The 21,959-nt window shown below is 35.9% G+C and overlaps 1 protein-coding gene across 3 annotated transcripts in view; it reads left to right on the top strand.

Annotated features, from left to right (window-relative positions):
- Positions 1 to 21,959, top strand: part of RYK (receptor-like tyrosine kinase) — a 108,222-nt gene that overhangs the window by 30,290 nt on the left and 55,973 nt on the right. For all 3 annotated transcript variants that reach the window (XM_027845300.1, XM_027845299.1, XM_027845301.1), the window contains exons 3-4: positions 19,255 to 19,354; positions 21,044 to 21,178. In XM_027845300.1, coding sequence (XP_027701101.1) covers positions 19,255 to 19,354; positions 21,044 to 21,178 — 235 coding nt within the window. The remainder of the gene's footprint in view (positions 1 to 19,254; positions 19,355 to 21,043; positions 21,179 to 21,959) is intronic.

Genomic DNA, 21,959 nt, shown 5'->3' with positions numbered 1-21,959 from the left:
AGTAACAGCCACATTGTGCGATGACTGACTTTGATACACTTAACTCTTCTCAGCAATGCAAGGATCTAAGACAATTCCAAAAGACTCCTGATGGAAAATGCTATCCATATTCAGAGAAAAACTTGCTATAAAATTTGTTTCCCCTCTTTCTGCTTTCTTTCTAATCTTGGCTGTGTTGCTTTTGTTTGTGCAAAACCTTTTTAATTTAATGTAATAAAAATTATCCATTTTGCATTTCATAATGTTCTCTATTTCTTGTTTGGTCATAAATTCTTCCTTTTTCCATAGATCTGACAGGTAAACTATTCCTTGCTCTCTTAATTTGCTTATGGTATCAGCCTTTTGTCTAAATCATGTATCCATTTTGACTATCTTGGTATATGGTGTAAGCCCTGTAAGGTGTTGGTCTATGCCTAGTTTCTGCAATACTATTTTCCAGTTTTCCCAGCAGTTTTTGTCAAATAGTAAGTTCTTATTCCAGAAGCTGGAATCTTTGGGTTTATCAGACAGTAGATTACTATAGTCATTGACAACTTGTATACATACCTAAACTATTTCACTGATCCACCACTCTATTTCTTAGCCAGTACCAAGTAGTTTTGATGATTGCGGCTTTATAATACAGTTTTAGATCTGATACGGCCAGGTCACCTTCCCTTGCATTTCTTTGCATTAATTCCCTTGATATTCTTGATTTTTTTGTTCCTACAGATGAATTTTGTTATTATTTTTCTAGCTCTATAAAGTATTGTTTTGTAGTTTGGTATGGCACTACATAATCTTTTAAAATGCATTATTCTAACACCTTTGCTAATGTTTTATTTAATGTTTTTGTGTTGAGTCATTAGGAATATTGGTCTGTAGATTTCTTATTCTTTATCTGTCTAGTTTAGGTGGCATCATTATATTTGTCTCATAAAAGGAGTTTGGTAGAATCCCTTCTTTCTCAATTTTTAGAAATAATTTTTATAACATCAGGTCTTCTTGACTCCAGGCCAAGCTATATCCACTCTACTACTTAGCTGCCTGAGTGAGGTAATCTCAGAGGAAAAGCACTAAAGCTAAGTAAGATTTAGAAAAAAGTCTTCTTGCAAAAGGTGGGACTTTAGCTGAGATTTGAAGGAAGCCAGGTGGTGGATATGTGAAGTGATTCCAAGCCTGAGGAAAGCTGTTGAAAATGTATTGAGTTGGGAGATGTATTGTCTTGTGTGTGGAATGGCAAGGAAACCAGTGTCCCTGGATCAAAGGACTTGTGGGAATGGGGAAGTGAAAGGAGTAAGAAGAAGAAAATTGAAAAGGTAGGAAGGGACTAGTTTATAAGAGGCTTTAAAAAACAGATTTTATATTTAATCCTGGAAGTAATAGGGAACTATTTAAATTTACCAAAAGAGATGTAACATGGTCAGGCCTGTCCTTTAAGAGGATCACTTTGACAGCTGAGTGGAGGAGGGAAATGGAAAGAGACTTGAAACAGGGAGACCAGTCACCAGGCTTTTGTACTAGTCTAGGTCTGAGGTGATGACGGCCTACACAAAGGTGGTAAAGTGTCAGAAGAGAGAAAGGGGCATATTCAAGAGATGTTATGAAAGCAGACTTGATAGGCCTTAGCAACAGATTGCATGTGGAGGGTGAGAGGACTAGTGGATGGCACCTAGGTTTGGAAGCCTGGGAACAAGAGGTAAGGGTTTCCGGGGAAGATAATGAATTCAGGTCAGATAGCTAAATGACACAGTGGATAGAGCCCAGGACTTGGTGTCAAGAAGACCTAAGTTTGAATTCTGCCTCAGATACATTTGCTGTCTGACCTTGGGCAAGTCACTTAATCTCTCTTTCTCAGTTTCCTCATCTGTAAAACAGAAGTAGTTCAGTTTAGTCTCTATAGCTAGCATTCATGTAGCACTTTAAAGTTTACAAAGCACTTTATATATGTTAACTAATTTGATCCTCACAACAGCCTTATGAGATAAGTGCTATTATTATTTCCATTTTCTCTTTTCTTTTGCTGAGACTTGACTTTTCCAGTAAGCTTTTCTCCATTTAAAACTGTCTACCTTAATCTATTATGTGTAACAGATTTTTAGAGATCTAAATCAGAGCCTGCCTGGGGTTCTTTAGTAGCAACAGCCATAGGAATTATCTATTTCAAGTTATTCAAAACTTTTTAGGGCCAACTATGGTTACATTTCTCAAAGAGCATATCATTGGTACTGGTAGTCCCAGGAGACTCTGGTTTATGACTTTTAGTAGAAAATTTGGGAGTCTGAGAGAGGGCTTTAATAAGTATGCTCTCCTAATCTGTTTAGAGTTTCTGTTATTGCTAATGATGATACATATGGCTGCTTCTTTGAATAAATGAAAATAAAGGGAACTGGTATGTGGTAGTGGGGAAAATTCAGTATAAATCTGAATTATACAGATTATACAAAGAATGTGACTTTGAGTGCTGATAAGTTATATATACTATTCTTCCTAAAAGGTCTTGTTTCCTACTGAGAGGAGCTAGTCAGAATATTTATTCTTTTTTTTTTTTCAAATATATTTTCACTAGTTTCTTTCACTCTGGGACTTTTGCTCATTCAATTTTTATGGTAAACAAATGGTGACCAGATTTCCTTTATTCTAGTAAATTTTACATGGGTAGATTCATATTTGTGAATTAGGCTATATCAAAGCAAAGGAAATTTCAGTTATCTGTTTTTCTATTCACATGCTTGACAGTGTTTTATTTCCAACTACACTCTGATGGGAACTATAGACCTTCTGAACTTGTGAATATGCAACATGAATAACTACCCTAGCAAAAAATTTACCTCCTTGACTGACTTAGCTATTAAGAAAGTACTCTTCTTCCTTTCACATTGCTTTTTTCAATGGTGGTTCTTCCTTTTTCACTATTAGCACTTACACACTATTTGTTTAGTGCTTAGCACAGTACCTGGCACACAGTAGGTGCTTAATAAATGTGTGCCGATTGATTGCCTTGCTGCCAATCCATTTTGTTCATTTTCATGAACATCCCTCATCTCTCTGCATTCCTACTAGAGCTAACTCCATTCTGCTACCCATCACCTTCTCTTAGCTCCTCTGTGTCATTGGAGTTGACTCAATCCTATCACTGCTACATCAAATGCCTCTAAACTTCCTGATTCTCCTAATCTACCTTATCTGACTGCATAAGTTCACCCATCCTTTTTGGGAGGGGGGCAGTTGGGGTTAAGTGACTTGCCCAGGGTCACACAGCTAGTAAGTGTCAAGTGTTTGGTCTGAGGCCGCATTTGAACTCAGGTCCTCTTGACTTCAGGGCTAGTGCTCCATCCACTGTGCCACCTAGCTTTGACAAGTTATTCCTTCTCCCAGTTGACTGAGCTTTCACTACCCTGAATGGAATGAACTCCATCTTGAATTTGCCAATGCTCTTTCCTCAGTTTCCACTGGAACCCCTTTCACCAGAATCCCTACTTCCTACCATAATAGCCATTGCTAGTGCATCATTAGATTGTGAGTTTCTTCAGGACAGGGACTGTCTATTGCCTTTTTTTGTATTCCTGTTTCTTAGCAAAAAAATAAAAAGATCCAGTTTGCCTGGCACATAGTGGGCACTTTATAAATATTTATTAACTAACTTCTGCTTAGAAATAGAGGAATCTATACCAATTGTTAGGACTACAGCAATGGGATAGGTGTTCCTGCTGTATCACATTGGAATTCCCCTTTCAGAATTACCTTCAGAGCCAAATTATAAGTTATATAAGAAAATTAGTTTTGATGTTTAATGGAAGTATTTTCTTCTGGACTCAAAATTATGTCAGTCAGCTTGATCACTTTATTTACTAAATTTGCTTCCAAATGACTTTTGGCAGTTGTGTAAAATTTTATTGATGGATTTTGTTTTTATATCATGTTTATTTCCCAGTACATCCTGCTTCTACTCAGAGAGCTATTCTGTTTAAGTAAGAATCAAAAATAAAGTGGAGGAAAAAAATCAGTTCATTAAAACTAGCCAGCACGTGAATCAAGTACATGTAGGATTCCATGTCTATAATGCCTCCCTGCACTGAAGAAGGGTAGTTAGGTGGGGAATACACTCTCACTTCTCTTTTTCAATCAAATCAATCAATAAGTATTTATTAAGTACCTGCTTACTGTGTGCCAGGCACTAGGCAACCAAATACAAAAAATGAAATAATACCTAGTCAAATAAGCCTTCAGTTGAATGGGGAAAGACATCATGTATGTATTAAAATATATACTGCATAAATATAAAGTTTATACAAACCCTCAAACATGTACACACAAAATTAAATATTAGGCAGTGGTTAGGTAATGTAGCCAGGCAGGTACTGATTAGTGCAAACAATGAGTCCTGTGAAATGATCACATTATTTGCAATTGCACTACATATTTCATTGGGTTGGAACAAATGACCGTGTTTTACATAATTATAACTTCAAATAGTTCAAATCTGAATACATCAATATTATATCAATCCCACTTCGTGGGATTCATTATTTGCACTGATCAGAACTTGGGGTGTAGTTTAAGCTTTAGCAAATTACTCAGATTTTATTTATACATTACTAGGTAAATTATATACAAATATCCTTGCCTGTGTGTATAGCTGTATAAAATAACTGTGTTAAGTGTTATCAGCTCTGGTTCCAGTCTTGGGAAGCCTTAACTCTCTGCTACCACCTGGTGGTCTCAGACATTGTTGTTCTGAAGAGAGAGCTTATGCTTCATCTGTTTCAATCAATGAACATTGATTAAATGCCTCTCCTAGGTACCAAAATCTTCAGATACAAAGACAAAAATAAAAAAGTTCCTGCCCTCAAGAAGTTATATTCTAATGGGAGAGACACAGCATGTACACACATAAGTATATAAAGAATATTTTCAAAATGAATACTTTCAATAACCACTTGAGCACTTATGATAATACTGCCTTTTGTTATTTGTGTACATGAATTGTTTTCCCCAACTAGACTGCAAATTTAGGAAGGATGAGGACCCCATTCTATACTTATTTGTATACTTCTCAGTAGTTTACACAGTGTCTCATGCCTAGAAGACATTCGATAAAATCTTGCTGAGTAAATGAATGGATCAATGAAATTTCCAGTTCCACCATTCTTTGACTCTATTTCAAGTATAACAATCACTCAAAGAGGGAGAACATTGGGGATAGGAATGAATCTCAAAACACATTACACTATCCCATGTAATGAAAATTTATGAAAGGTAGGACTAAATTTTATGGGATCCCAAATAGTTGACCATAAATACATAAATAGTTATTGGCCATGTAGTTAAAATTTAGTTTAGAGTTAGTTTTTCAAGCTGTTGAGATGAATTATGGAGTAGCCATCGTGCAGTCTGTAGAAGGGGGCCTCCTTGTTCAGTATGTCTTGTGACCATAAGTTGTCAGGACAAGGGTCAGTCAGCAAGTCCCTTGAGTTCTGAGAACCACTAGTGTAGGAGTTCTTGACCTTTTGGATGTCTCATGGACCCCTTTGGCAGTCTGGTGAAGTATGGATCCCTTCTTGGAATGCTTTTAAATACATAAAATACATAGTATTATAAAGCAAAACCAATTATGCTGAAATATAGTTATCAGTGAGGAAAAGTAGGGTAAGTAGAGTGAGAAGGCTAGTGAGGAATAATAGGAGGGAGGAAAATACACAAGTGATTGTAGCTTAGAATGTGAATAGGACAAATTTACCCATAAAATGGAAATGGATAGCAGATTAAAAATTTGAATTCAACAATATGTTGCTTTCAGGAAACATCATAAAAATGAGAAATACACATAAAGATGAAATAAAAGTCAGGAGTAAAATTTATTATGTAAAAAAAGCAGGGATAGTAATCATGATCCCAGACAAAGTTAAAGTTGAAATAGGTTTAATCAAAAGTGAAAAATAGAGAAACTATGCTATGTGTCAGCAATTTTATTCAATATTGTTTTAGACCATTTAAAATACCTAAACAGTATAAGATACCTGAGCATATACCTGCCAAAACAGATGCAGGAACTATATGAACATAAACATAAAACATTTTTTATACAAAATATAAATCTAAATTTATATCTTATAATATAAATATATTTAGATGTAAATAATTGAAGTAATATTTATTGTTCATGGGTAAAAGTCAATATAATTTTTAAAATGACAATTTTGCCTAACCTATTTATTCAATGACATCCCAATTAAATTACTTAAAAATTATTTTACTGAGTTAGAAAAAATAATAAAGTTTTTTTGGAAGAGCAAAGAGTTAGGAATTTCAAAGAAACCAGGAAAAAAGATAAAAAGGAAGTAGATTCAGCAGATCAGTCCTTAAACTATGTTATAAGGGAGAGCATTGTTGAAGTATAAAAAGAATAATTTTGATTATTTTAAATTAAAATTTTTTTGTATAAATTAGATCTATGTATCCAGGAATAAAAGGAATGCAGAAAATTGTGAAAAAAAATAGATAATCTCTCCTAAGATGTGATTGGGATAGAATATTGGCGTAAGAAATGATGAACTGGTCATTTTAGGAAAACATAGAAAGAGTTGGACCTATGAAGAAAGATACTGTCCACCTTCAGAGAAACAGATGACAGGTGGAAATAGTCATAGTATGGTCTTATATATGTATGAGTATATATGAGTATATTTATAGATATCTATATGTGTGTACATATATATATATATGTCCACACTTAATTGTAGCCTTCTTTGGGGGGAGAGGAGAAAGAAAAATAAAACAAAAAGTGCACAGCAGAGAACAAAGGAAAACCAACAAGAAAGCAAAGAAAAACTGGGCAGCTTTGAAAACAGTATGTAGTATTTATTATATAGGTTTTCTTGAAGTGGAAATTTATTGTTTTATATTGACTCCTCTTTTATGGTCTGCTGTGTACATGACAATGTTTTTTTTCTTTTCTCATTTTGTATTTAAGTTCAAAATTAAAATTTACAAAAAAAAAAAGAAAGAAATAGTTATCAGAATATTAAAAAAAAAAAAAAACCAGTTAATGGACCCAAGGTTAACCCTTTGCACTAGTGGAACCAAGAAATGTCTGCAACTGGTACTAGTTGCTGTGAGTAGGCATAAGAAGATTGTTGTTGTTTGTCTTTCCTTTGTGAAGAGAACCATGGCATTGGGAAGGCGATACCATGACTTGCAAGTGAATTGGATTTAAGTGAAGGAGGGCTTTGCAAAGCCACCACCCTCACTTTCTCCTCTGGAGCCATCTGGGTCCAGTGGGCAAGATATGAATCAGGATGACCGTTGATGGCCCCCCAGGAGGCAGTATGATACAATGGAAAACAGGATATATAGTGGTATAATGGAAATATGATCTGAGTCAGAGAAACTATTTTCTGATCCCTTCTCTGGCACTAGTGTATGACCTTGGACAAGTCACAACCTCCCTGGGCCTCAGTTTCCTGATTTGTAATGTGAAAGGGTTAGATCAAATTGACTCTGAGGTCCCTTCTCTATGTGCTGCCCGTATGTCTAGACCTAGAACTGTTAAGAACTGGGTTTCCTAGCTCTGTCATTTACTACCTTTGTGTGACCTCAGTCATCACATTTTAGTCATTGGCTTCTCTGGGCTTCAGTTTCTTTATGGGCAAAATGAGGGGCTTGAACTCGATGACCCCTTCCTCTCCCCAGGTCCTTTCTGGTTCTAAAGCCATGATTGTACACTCCCAAGACTTGGGTGAAAGGACAAGGAGATAATTTACGAATTATAGACTCAGAAGCCAACAACAGAATTTCAAATCAACAAGCATTTATTAAGTGCCTTGTATGTGCCAGCCTCTCATTTTACAGATGAAGAAACTGAGGTGCAGGGAGACCATGACTTTTACAAGAAGAATCTCAGCTGGAATTTGAACTCATCTTAAGATTTAGGAAAGCACACCTTCTTTCTCTTGTGCCATCCTGGACTCCAAGAAAAGAACTAAATAGAAAACCCAGCCATCATATATCACGAATTAATGAAAAGAAAACTGGCCAGAACTGTTAGACTCAGAGGACAAAATGAAATTTGGAGAATCTATCAGTCATTTTGTGAAAGGGCCAACCCACTTTCCAAGTCTTCTGAGCTGGTATGATCCTAGGTGTGAGCCCCCTCCCCTCCCCATCCTTGAAGGACCAGAGGTAGGGGGCCCTTCCAACCATCAGAGACTCCTCTGGACCACCAGAGTTTGCATGCAGACATAAGAAGAAAAATAGAAATAAAAGAAGGAAAAGAGAGGGCTAGGAGAAGGGAAGAAAAGAAAAAACAGAAAGATGAGAGAAAAGATATACATATAGTGGGTGAGTGGTATAATGTCTCTAGTTACTATCTAAAAGGCCATGTGATCCTGAGGTTCGACTCATTGGAATCTGTGCTGTGAATTGCTTGCCAAGAGTTCGGAGGGAAGGGAATAGAGTATTTGTTTTCCAAGATGATAGAGTAAATGTTTATCTCTTTTTCTACCTTTCTGATAGTTTAAGGAATATGGAAATATAGGCAATGTTATAATTTTGTGACAGTGTTTTTGTGGAAAACTTTAAAGATTATACTTAAGAAAATAAAATGTATGTATATTAGATAAGGAAAATGTCAAATATTCTAATTCAGAAATAGCTGTTTTGTTAAATATCTCTGGCTTTGTTTTCAGAATAGATTTATTCGTGCTAGACAAGTTTGTTGTAAGCACATTTATGTAGAAAGAAGCCAATTTCCCCTTCCCTCTCCCCCATAAAATTGAAGTTATGTATGTATAGATAGATAGATAGATAGATAGTTTTTTTTGTGTGTGTGTGTGTGTGTGAGGCAATTGGGGTTAAGTGACTTGCCCAGAGTCACACAGCTAAGTAAGTGTTATGTGTCTGAGGCTGGATTTGAACTCAGGTCTTCCTGACTCTAGGGCTAGTGCTTTATCCACAGTGCCACCTAGCTGCCTCTGAAGTTATATTTTTAAAAGAAGATTGACAAAATTATAATTGACATTATACTATTTTTTAATATTAAAAAAAATTCATGGCTACCAGTATGTTTGGGAACTTAGTTCTAGCTAACTTTTTCTGGATAATTGAAAGTTGGTAAGCCTTTTCATATTGATTTTTTTGTTTGTTATTAGTTTCAACTCTTGCTTATAAAGGTCCTTTTTGGAGCAATAGAAAGAGTACTGAATTTGGAGCCAGTGGACCTGGGTTTGAATTCCATCTCTATGACTTCCTATCTTTGTGAACTTGGTTGTCCAACCTCTCTAGACCTGGTTTCTTTATTTGTAAAATGAGGTGGTTGGTCTAGATCAGTGATGTCAAATTCAAATGGAAAGTGGATCCCTGTTGTCACATATTGACTTAAAAAAACACAAATTAACATATATGTTCTGTTACATTTTTATTTTGTTAAGCAATTCCCAATTACATTTAGTCTGATTCAGGCTCCTCCCCTGGCAGTTTTGCTGCCTCAGGCTGGCCAAAGTAGCTGTGTGAGTTTGACAGCTTGCTCTAGAGGACCCCTAAGGTCTCTGTTATTTTATGATACAACGTTCTGCACGTTTTCTTCTCTTAGTCAATAGAACATGTTGAACATAATTTAACATTTTTTAATGTAGTCCTTCTTTATGGTAAGTTTTTGCATTATGCTATGAATGGTGTGGGATATTGAACTGAATCAGTTCTGATATTATATAATACCATTATTTTGTAACTTTGTAGGTTTGGAGCTTATTTCTAGCCTTTAGTACCTTTCTTGCAGTTGGATTACACTGCCAGCAGGTGGTGGTAGGGTCCTTGGTTTCATTCTTAGGATCCAAACTATCAGACAAGTCTATCTGAGAGTTACATGAAACTATACTTTAAAAAAAATCATATTCATTAAAATATAACAGCTAAATACAATTTTAAACAATACTGTTTTAAAACTATTTATACAGCACACTTAGAACACTTAAATTTCCTAAGTACTAAATTATATCCAATTATAGTGCACAATTATGTGTATATAAACACACACATATACTACACTTTTACCTTGTTATTCGTAGACTTTGGCTAGGGTGTTCTTTTCTAAATTAAAATGAGTTAGATTGACTTTGAGATGTGTTCTGTCGCCTTGAATTTCAGTCCAGCTTGGCAAAAGTCTTGAGGTGGTATTGTCCTTAGTTCCTTTCTTTAGTGGTTAGGCAAACTGAGGCCTACCCTTTCAATAACTCTATTAGCCATTTCCTTGCTTGTGTCTCCTGCATGAAGGACAAGCAAAAAGTGAAACAGTCAGTAATATAGGCTATCACTGTGCTGAAAGTATAAAAGCCTTGGTGAACCTTTTCCCTCTAAAAAAAGAAGCAAGTAACTTTCCAGTTTATCTTATAAAAAGACAAGTGAACCAGACTTGTGCTGTTTCTTTTTATGTGATGCAGGCTGTGGGCTCACTCTCCCAACCTATGCTTGGACTAGATAGTCATGTCTGCAGAATATGACTAGCTAGCTACTACTCCTCTGAGGGGTGTCTGGGAGGGGCTTTAGTACTGTCATGAGCCCTCCTCTTTTGTATGCCTCCAATATTAATCTACCAGTAACTGCTTCTCTAATATAAATTAACCAGTTAACACCAATTCACTTTTACAAAGGGATATTTACTGAGAAGTTATAGCAGGTACAACAACATCTCCCTGAAATGGGGCACATTCTCCCCTCTGCATACCTATTTGGTTCACGGTGCCCTAGTGAGAGTTGACTCGTACTTGGTGGTTGTTATAAAATGGTCCACTCCCCAAATGAGAGTGAGAGTACTTCCTGACCTGGAGAGTCTTTATTTCCCTTTTTAGAATTCCCCACCAAATTCATTTCTGAGTGGAGTATGGACAAGTTGTGCGCTTGCTTTCAGGACCTGATGAGTTGCTGCCAGGTTGATTCACTATTGAATTAAGTCAAGCAGATTGTTTCTTGGTATTAATTCCTCACCAGACCTACTGCTAGCTGTGATTGTTGATGGGACCTTTGATGGGTCTTTTACCCTTTTGTAGTTCACAAATTCCTAACCTCTGTCCGTTACATCTATTACCTCTTGGATATTCATTCACCTAAGATTAGAAAAAATAATATACAGAGACAAAAGAAATACAGGTGCCCTGCATTCACAGTCACTTGATGACTAGGTTGGAGATAAAGGAGATAAGGAAGTTGGGGTAAGCTGCTGCCACTATATCTCTGCCCACTTTAGTGCTGTAACGTTTTTTTCTTTTCTCTCACTCTAAAGCCACCAGAGACAAGATTGAGAGTTTGCAGCTTGAATCTTTTGTATTCACACTCAATTTTGTTTTAGCATCCACTTATTAAAAGGCTTTTGTCAGTGCACATAACCTACAGTAGAGAGGTAAGAGCCCCCTCTGTCACATATTTCTGGAAGCAGGCTCATCTGGCTTCATGCATATTGGCAGCCCACAGGGAATATTGTACACACCCTAAGGAATGGATGCTTGTCGACAGTCCTTTTCGTTACATTTACTTGGAGCTAAGTTTGATTTGATTTTAAATAAATTACAAACTTTCTCTGCTACAGCCCTGTCCAAAATCTATTTTAAATGGGCCTATATTTTTCCCACAGAACTTCTTTAACAAATTTTAAATAAAGTTTTTGAACATAGATTCTTTTTTTTTAAGGCAATTGGGGTTAAGTGACTTGCCCAGGGTCACACAGCTAGTAAGTGTCAAGTGTTTGGTCTGAGGCTGGATTTGAACTCAGGTACTCCTGACTTCAGGGCCGGTGCTCTATCCACTGCGCCACCTAGCTGCCCCTGAACATAGATTTAAACTAGTACCACGACACTCCAGAATTTGATTCTATACTTGCTTTCTTGAATACATACCTTATAATAGTTTATGGTTTGTGTGGTTACTTGACCTCTTAGGTAGAATAACGTAACTCCTGCTTCTTGTAATGTTAATTTTTTTTTCTCATTTAAAAAATTCTGAATTTAATAAACACTAAGAAAGAGAACAATTCCCTGTACAAAGTGGAACAGAAAAAGAGAATCACATATTAAACTAAATCTTTTACATACAGCTTATTTTTAAAAATAATATAATAAATTCAACATGTATAACAAATTTTCAAAGCTGTCCTTAGCTGTTTTGCTTTCTGAACTGACTTGTTCTCTTTAGTGCTGTTTAAAACAAGCTTCACTGACCCTCTTTTCTTTCCTTTTTTTTTTAAGCAATATTATTACTAGCTCCACTCTACACTGAAACTCCATTAAAACACACACACACACACACACACACACACACACACACACACACACACACCCTTCCCTTATAGCAAATAAGCATAATCAAAACAAATCTATACATTTGCCATGTCTAAAAATTTAAACAAAATTGAACATTGAAGTAGCCATGTCTTATGTTTTCTTACCTTTGGATTTTCATTTGACATCTCATTTTTATCATATGTTAATTTCTGTGTGTCAGGTGACATTTTCCTTTTGAGTCAACGTGGTATAGTGTACTTACTGGATGTAGATGCAGGAAGACCTGGGTTCAAATACTAGCTCTGATCATAAGTATACAATTAGGTACAAAACACTTAATTTCTTTAAGCCTGTTTTCTCATCTGTAAAATGGGTATATAAATGAATGAAGCTGTTATTGGGTGCTTAAAATGTTCAAAGCACTGTGCTGAATGCAGTGATACAAATAGAAAAATAAGTCCATGCTCTCACGGAGCCCATATTCTAATTAGGGTGGTAACACATATGAAGGGTTTCATATGCCATCTGTAGTGTCTCACTCTCAGGGTTATTGTGAACATGATATGAAGTGATGTGCGTAAAGCACTTTGCAGACTTCAAAATGGGATGTAAATGTCATGGAATACAATGATTTTTAAATTCTTTCTCCTTGACAGTTTTCCTGGTCAGTTGTTTCTGTTAGTAGATAATGTTTTTCTTGATATTTTGATTTTTTCCCCTAATATTTCTTGTCTCAAGGAGTTACTGATTTCTGTTTGGTCCATTGTAATTATCAGAGAGTTTATTACTTGGATAAGGTAGTTCCTTATTTTAAGTTCTTTATTCTCTTTCCAGTTCTTTCCTCCAGAGTTTTTATTTCATTTTTTCATGTTTTGTTTAATTTCTCTGCTTACAGATGTTATGGAATTACTCTCTACTTCCAGTTTGGAATTTGAAGTGTCTCTTGATCTATAGTGGTTTATATGGTGGTCAGTGTCTTCTCTAGTTTTACTTCCTGAACTGGGGCTTTGTCTCTAGGGCCAGGCTCCTCCTATTGCTAGTCCTTTGTCCTGAGTCATATGAGTTCCTTTTCTGACCCCCTCTTTCAAGAGTTAGGGCTTCTTCCCACCCCCAAATATTTGAAGTTCCAAGATATGTATCTTCAAGGCCCTCTGTGGAATCTTACAGTCCTTACAGTAAGGCTCTGGGCCTGTGCTGTCCTGATCTGAGTGCTGCCTTAGTGAGTGAGACTTCTGCTTCTGTTTCCATTCCAGACTGTACTGTGAGTTTCCAATCACCTTTGTGTTTTTCAGGGGATAGCTTCACTCTACTGCCTCTAGATATGAAGCTTTGTACAAGATAAGTGCTTCTGGCCTGTGTCAAAAGCCTTTTCTGCATCTATTGAAATAATCACATGATTTCTGTTGATTTTGTTATTGATATGGTCAATTATGCCAATAGTTTTCCTAATTTTGAACCATTATATTCCTGATATAAATCCCACCTGGTCATAGTGTATTATCCTTGTGCTAAAAGGCTGTTATGTCTTTACCAACATTTTGTTTAGCATTTTTGCATCAATATTCATTAGGGAAATAATTTTCTTTCTCTGTTTTGGCTCTTCATGGTTTAGGTATCAGCAACATATTTGTGTCATACAAGGAATTTGGTAGGACTCCTTCACCTCTTTTTCCAAATACTTTTTATAGCATTAGAATTAATTTTTCTTGAAATGTTTGGTAAAATTCACTTGTAAATCCATCTGACCCTGGAGATTTTTTTTCTTAGGGAGTTCATTGATGGCTTGTTCAATTTCTTTTTCTAAAATGGGGTTATTTAAGTTATTTTAATTCCTCTTCTGTTAATGTGGGCAATTTATGTTTTTGTAAATATTCATCCATTTCACTTAGATTGTTACATTTATTGCCATAGAGTTGGGTAAAACAGCTCTTAATTATTGCTTTAATTTCCTCTTCATTGGTGATGAATTCACCCTTTTCCTCTTTGATACTGGTAATTTGGTTTTAAATTAACCAAAAGTTTATCTATTTTTTTCATGAAATCAGCTCTTAGTTTTATTTATTAGCTCAATAGTTTTCTTATCTTCAATTTTATTAATCTCTTCTTTGAGTTTCAGAATTCCTAATTTGGTGTTTGGGGATTTTTAATTTGTTCTTTTTCTAGCTTTTTAAATGGCATACCCAATTCATTGATCTTTCTCTATTTTATTCATGTAAGCATTTAGAGATATAAAATTTCCCCTAAGAACTACTTTGGCTATATCCCTTAAGTATGTTGTCTCATTATTGTCACTCTGATGAAATTATTGATTGTTTCTATGATTTGTTGTTTGACCCTCTCATTCTTTAGAATTAGATTATTTAGTTCTCAGTTAATTTTTAATCTGTCTTTCCATGGCCCTTTATTACATGTAATTTTTATCACATCATGGTCTGAAAAGGATGCGTTTAATATTTCTACCTTTCTGCATTTGATCGTGAGGTTTTTAATGCCCTAACACATGGTCAGTTTTTGTGTGGGTGTCATGTACCACTGAGAAAAATGTATATTCCTTTCTATCCCTATTCACTTCCCTCCAGAGGTCTATCATATCTAAGTTTTCTAAAATTCATTTCATATCCTTTCTTGCTTATTTTGTGGTTAGATTTATCTAGTTCTGAGAGGGGGAGGCTGAAGTTGCCCACTGGTATAATTTTGCTCTCTATATCTTCCTGTAACTCACTTAACTTCTCCTCTAAGAATTTGTATGTTATACCACTTTGTGTATATATGTTTAGGATTGATATTATTTAATTGTCTATAATACCTTTTTTAGCAAGATGTAGTTTACTTCCTTGCCTCTTTTAATTAGATCTATTTTTGCTTTTGCTTTGTCTGAGATCAGCATTGTTACCCAGGCTTTTTTTTTTTTTTTTTACTTCAGCTGAAGCATAAATATTCCACTCCAGCCTTTTACTTTTATTCTGTGTGCCTCTCTGCTTCTTGTAAACAACATATTGTAGGATTCTGGTTTTTAATCTACTCTGCTATCCATCTCTGTTTTATGAGAGATTTTATCCCATTCACATTCACAATTATGATCACTAGCTGTGTGTTTCCCTCCATCCTACTTTCCCCTTATACTTTTCTCTCTCTCTCCTTTCACCCTGCCTTTCCTCACTAATGTTTTGCTTTTGACCACTGCCTCCCTCAATCTACCCTCCTTTCTATCAGCCCCTCCCTTTTTCTTTTCTCCTTCATCTTCTACTTCTCTATAGGGTGAGATAGATTTCTTTACTCAATTGAGTGTGCATGTTATTCCCTCTTTGAGCCAAATCCAGTGAAAGTAAGGTTCAAATTATGCTCACCCTCTCCCTTCTTTCCCTCTACTGTAAAAGGTCTTTAATGCCTCTTCATGTGACCCCGTTCTGCCTCCCCCTTTCCTCTTCTCCCAGAACAATCCTTTTTTCACCCCTTAATTAATTTTTTAATCATCACATCAAAGTCAACTTGTACCCACACCCTCTGGTCTAAGTGTGCTCCTAACTGCCCTAATAGAGATACAGTTCTCAAGAGCTGCAAGTATCATTTTCCCACGTAAGGATGTAAACAGTTTAATCTTATTTAATACAATGGTTTTTTTTTCTTTCCTGTCTTTACCTTTTTATGCTTATTGAGGCTTGTATTTAAAGATGAGATTTTCTTTTCAATTCTGGTTTTTTCATCAGGAAATTTTGAAAGTCCTCTATTTCATTTATCTTTTCCTCTGAAAGATTATGTTCAGCTTTGTTGTAATCCAAGCTCCTTTGCCTTCCAGAATATCATATTCCATGATGCTTTAATGTAGAAGCTGCTAAGCCCTGTGTAATCCTGACTGTGGCTCCTTGTTATTTGAATTGTTTCTTTCTGGCTACTTGCAGTATTTTTCTGGAATTTGGCTACAGTATTCCTTGTAGTTTTCATTTTGGAATCTCAGGAGGTGATTGGTAGATTTTGGAATCTCAGGAGGTGATTGGTAGATTCTTTCAGTGACTATTTTACCCTCTGGTTCTAGGATATCAGGGTAATTTTCTTTCATAATTTCTTGAAAGATGCTGTCCAGGCTCTTCTTTTGATCATGGCTTTCTGGTAGTCCAGTAATTCTTAAATTATCTCTTCAGGATCCCTTTTCCAGGTCAGTTGTTTTTTCCAATGAGGTAGTTTACATTTTCTTCTATTTTTTTCATTCTTTTGACTTTGTTTAACTGATTCTTGATGTCTCATAGAGTCATTGGCTTCCACTTGCCCAATCCTAATTTTTAAGGAATTATTTTCTTAAGTTAGCTTTTGTACCTCTTTTTCCATTTGGCCAATTCTGCTTTTAAAGGAGTTATTTTCTTCAGTGGGTTTTCCCCCATTTGGCTAATTCTACCTTTTTAAGGAGTTGTTTTCTTTAATCAATTTTTGTGCTTCTTTTTCCAAGCTGTTGACTCTTTTTTCATAATTCTCTTGCATAATTTTCATTTCTTTTCCTAATTTTTCATCTACTTCTTGATTTTTAAAATCCTTTTTGAGCTCTTCCAAGAGGACTTTTTGACCTTGAGACTAATTTATATTCCCCTTTGAGGCTTTGCATGTAGACATTTTGACATTGTTGTCCTCTTCTGAGTCTGTGTTTGGTCTTCCCTGTCGCCATAGTAGCTTTCTATGATTAGTGCTCTTTTTTGTTTTTTTTAAAGTTGAGCTCTGCTCCTGGGGTACAGGGGGCATTGTCCCAAGCTTCTTGCACTGGGGGCCTGGCTTCTGGTCACAGCTTTCTGCACTGGGGCCTTGGGCTGGTGGCTTGCCCACTGCACTAAGGTGACCCAGACTAGTTGCACTGTTATGTCCTTGGTTCTGGCAGTTTGCCTGCTACATTGGGGCTGGAGGTCTTACAACTGGCCTGCTGAGGTCAGACCACAGGACCTTAGTTGCTGTGGTGTGGTTGAGAGCCTCCTGCTGACTTGTCTGGACCTTGCCTGTGCAGGGCTACACTATCCTTTTAGCCAAGATCTTTCCTGAAGTCCTTCTAAGTTATTTTGGGCTGGAAAATTGTTTCACTCTATGTTTTTGTGGATTCTGTCACTCCGTAATTCTTTTAGAGGCTTGATTTAACATTGTTTCTGAGGGAAACTGGGGAGAGCTTAGGCAACTTCCTGGCTTCTCTCCGCCATTTTGGTTCCATTCCCCTGGCCTATATTTTTTTCTTTTTTCTTATTTTTTTTTTGATGCTGGAAAGCTACAAGCATGTTTACCTCTTCTGGTGCTGGCTTGTTGGTGGAAGCCCCTTTCCTATTGCTTGTGGGTTTCTGGCTAACTTTTTTTTTTGATGAAGTTCTGGGGCAGAGGAGTCACTTAGTTTCTCATTGACTTTCTTGGTCATTATTCAGTCTATTTCATTTTTATATTTTTTTGGCTGGAGTATATATGTACGATCTAGGCTGTCTGCTTCCTTTTAGGCAGCTGTCATAGCTGGAATTCTCATTCTCTTTTTCTGATACTAATTGACATATGTTCTTGTGGGACCCTATCCTCAGGTCTGCCTCAAAGTCATTATTAATGCATATTGATTTTTTAATATTTAAGACTGTGTTCCTATTTCATCATCAGTAACCAGCCACAATGATCTTCTTGATAGATGTAACCCAGTCTTCTACATCATTTATATTGTTGATTGCAAGCTATTATAGCTAAAGAAACAAGGCACTCTGAAGGAGACACAGGAGGAATCATCAAACCACCACTACCACCCTAACCACCATTTCCCCTCAGACCCTGATGGAGATATCCCAGAACCCTGAACCCAAAAGCTTTGGAACTAGCAGTGCTCCACAACCACCAGACTTCCTGCCCACAGCCATCATTGAGGAGAGAAATCACTAAGCAGTTCCTGTAGAAAAGGGGCCAGCCATCCCTAACTGCCAACCTACAGCTGCTACCTACAGGGCAGGCAAGCCAGCCTAATGGAAGCAGCACAGCATCCAAAGGCAGACACAGTGGGCAGCATGTGCTAAGCACATCAGACCACAACTACTGCCATACTGACAACATCTCCCCTTGTTGTCAGCGCAGACGTGTCAGGACCCTGAGCCCAAGAGCCTTGGGAACGGTTATGCTTCCAGCCCAATGTCTGCAGCCATAATCCTGAGAAGCTGTCCCTGGGAAGATACTGCCCGGCAATTGCTCCAGAAGGTGCTAACCACAGCTACTGAAGACCCAGGAAAGAAAGTTCTTGGCACCAAAGTCTTTGATGCTGTTAAATGGTTCAGCATTAGAAATAGAAATGGAAATGACATTGAAGGAGACGCTCTGTTTTGGGGCTGCCCCTAAGGATCATGGGGCATTTCCATCTGACTTGAAGCTAAAACCTTCCCTATGTGTTTTATGTCTGCCATTAGAATGTGAGCTCCTTGAGATTATGGACTGTCCTACTTGTTCATGCTTAGCATAGTGCCTTGTATGCAAGGAACTTAAAAATATTTATTATTATTATTATTATTATTTTAAAATAGAATATTTAAAATAAAATATATTTTATTGGTTTTTTATTATTTAATATGCTTTCTTCTTTCATTCCCAAGAGTCCTACCCCAACTCCACATACCTCCTTTCACTTTTGAGAGTGCATTAATTTGAGTCTTTACTAGCCTTGCTGAACCAGTGAGCTTTTCGTTTTGTCAGTAAATCAATAAATCCTATCACATCCTTTTTGGCTGTTCTTTTCTGTGTTTGCTTTTCTGGGGCTTCTTTATTGTGGTGTCATAATTGAAGTTGCTATTTTTCTGAGTCTTGTATAATTGAGGTTTTACTGTATATTATATTGTAACAAAATAAACATTTCATACAATAATTGTTCATTTAGTTAAATTTTAAACACTGGTTTATCTTTTTTGCTGTTTTAGTTTGCATGAATAAGTGATTAATTCATTTCCCAAGTAAAATAAATTTGAAGTATTAATGTCTCATACTTTATCACTTAGACTGTTTTTATATTCTGTCTCTCTTTTAGGTTGAATATAAACTGGGATTCCAGATAGACAATCCTGTGGCTATGGACATGCCCCAGGTCAACATTTCCATTCAAGGGGAAGTCCCACGCACTTTATCAGGTGAGAAATTTTTTTTTTTAATCAAAGGTAGTAGTATTATGTCTGTTTTTATTTAATTAAGAAAATGTTTTAATTGCCAAGGAGTGAATGAATAGTAGCATAGAAATTTCAGAGCTGGATCCAGAAATTTATGGTTCCATTTACTTCTCCCAAACTTCAAAAGGAACATTAAAATTAACACATTATGGAATAAGCTACTATTCCCATAAAGTGTAAATGAAAGTTATTCTATGCATATACAATGGCTATTAGATAAAAGCTCTTCAGATAAATCCTTTTTTTATGAGTCTTCCTAAGCCTTAGTTTATTCAACTACAAAAAAAGAAAAATTATTCTACCATCTTTACGCAGGATAGTGTTGAATATGACAATTTCTGAATAGCATTACCAGCCCCAAAATTTTGCATTTGTCCTGTTCTCTCCTCCTCTAAGCCCTAATTGCTAGCTCCCTCCTCCCCTGAAAATGTTTTGCATTTATTTTGTATTTATTTTATGTTTGCTTTGAATATTCAACTATCTTTGTATGTGCTGTAACCTTGATATTTTCCTGGACTCCTCACTTTGCCACATCTCACCTAAACAGTCAAAACTTGTTTCTATGTTTACAATTTCTCTCTCATCTTACCTCTTCGCTGCACTCAACAAGGACAAATGCCATCTTACTTCAGGCCCTTGTCACTTTTTGCCCAGACTGTCTCAAGTCCATCTTCCACACTGCTGCCAAATAATTTTCCTTCAAGTGCTAGTCTGATCATATGACTCCCCTACTCAATCAACTCCAGTAGTTCCTGATGCTTCTAGACTAAAATATAAACTCTTCTGTTTAGCTTTTAAAGCCTTACACACTTTGGCCCCAACATGTCTTCTCAGTCTCTCTGGACATTAATCCTCCTCTTGCACTCTATGCTACAACCAGATTGGCCTTCTCTCTTCTCCTCACACTCTATCTCTGGTCTGTGGACTTTCACACAGCTGTCTCATATAACTGAAATGTCCTCCCTCCTTACCTCTACCTCATGGAATTCCTCTCTTCCTTTAAAATGCAGCTCAAGCACTGTCTTCTCTATGAATGCTTTCCTGATTTCCCCTCCTTCAACTGCTAATTCCTTCCTTCCCAAACAACCTTGTATTTAATGATTTTGTAGATATTTATTCACTTTATATTTATGTTTAGTATTTGTTTCACTTTATGTTTATATATTTATTCACTTTATATTCATGCTGTATTAATTTATATATGTGCATGAGGTCTCACCATTAGCACACAAGCTCCTTGATAGTAGGGATTAATTTATTCTTTGAATTTTTATCCCCAGCATGTAGCATAGTAGGCACTTAATAAATTCATGTTGATTTTTAATTGATGCTTCCCGTTAAAATAATGTGAACTCCTCCTTGAAGGTGAGGACTATTTTGTTATTGTCTTTCTGACCTCAGTGCCTGCCTCATAGGTGTTTAATATATGCTTGTTGATAAAATGAATTTCTCTATGTTTATGTGTTGCTTTTATATGTGCAGCTCAAAATTATTTTCAAATCTATTTAGTCAGTTTTAAATTACTCACTTTTAATAATGACATTTTGCGATACATTTTTCTGATTATTAAAGTAACACCTTTAACTTTCATTGTTTTTTTAATCATTTGTGTGACTCAATTTTTTTTTGTGCGTGTGTTGTTTTTTTTAACAGTATTTCGCGTTGAACTTTCCTGCACTGGAAAAGTAGATTCTGAGATAATGGTACTAATGCAACTGAACCTGACAATAAATTCTTCAAAAAATTTCACAGTCTTAAATTTCAAACGAAGGAAAATGTGCTATAAAAGTAAGGCAACCAACTTTGAAAATGATTTTTTTTACATAGGTGTGAGTACTTTTTTCTATGCAAAGAAAGAATCATAAGATTTTTGTGATTCCTCTACAGATATTACAGTGAACATTTGATTATATTTTGCAGATGAGAAAACACTTATAAAGTAAATCCAGAGATAATCCCTAAATTGTATATTAGTTAAGAATATCAGTTCCTTTTTCCAGAAAATCTCTTACCAAAGGAGTTAACATGTGGCAAAGAAGTATCATCTCTGGTTATATAGGGGACATTGTTGTACTTAAAGATTCAACATATGGTTGTTCTGCAAGATAGAGGGATAATAGCTTGAGTCAGGAATAGGGTAAAGTATTCAGCTAGGTATTTCAGTATTAACCTAAACTACTAGCTAAGCACCAAATTGCTGTGGAAAGGAATATGTCCTTAATGTGAACATTAACTTGGGCTTGTATTTCCAGTCAACCATTTCCCTTAAAGATGTCAAATTCAATATATTTACAATTTTTAAAGTAATTGGATAAATTCAATAGTGATACCTTTCTTTTAAAAAAAAACAATTTTATTGTACTGACTTAGAACACTTAAATAACATTTCAATAATAATTCAGTACATATGTAGCAGTATACATCTAGCCATTATTCATTCTATTAAATTTATTTTGTGTGATGTAGAGAATAAAGTGTTAGTTAGAATCAAGAAGATTCAGATCCTCTCCTAAACAGTTATTAGCTTTGTGTCCATAGGCAAGTCACTTAACTTCTTGCAGCATCATTA

This window comes from Vombatus ursinus, unplaced genomic scaffold (genome assembly GCF_900497805.2).
Source record: "Vombatus ursinus unplaced genomic scaffold, bare-nosed wombat genome assembly UNPS02014959.1, whole genome shotgun sequence".
Classification (NCBI taxonomy): domain Eukaryota; kingdom Metazoa; phylum Chordata; class Mammalia; order Diprotodontia; family Vombatidae; genus Vombatus; species Vombatus ursinus.
Note: the sequence above shows the minus strand (reverse complement) of the source record. Positions and strands in the feature narration are given on the sequence as shown.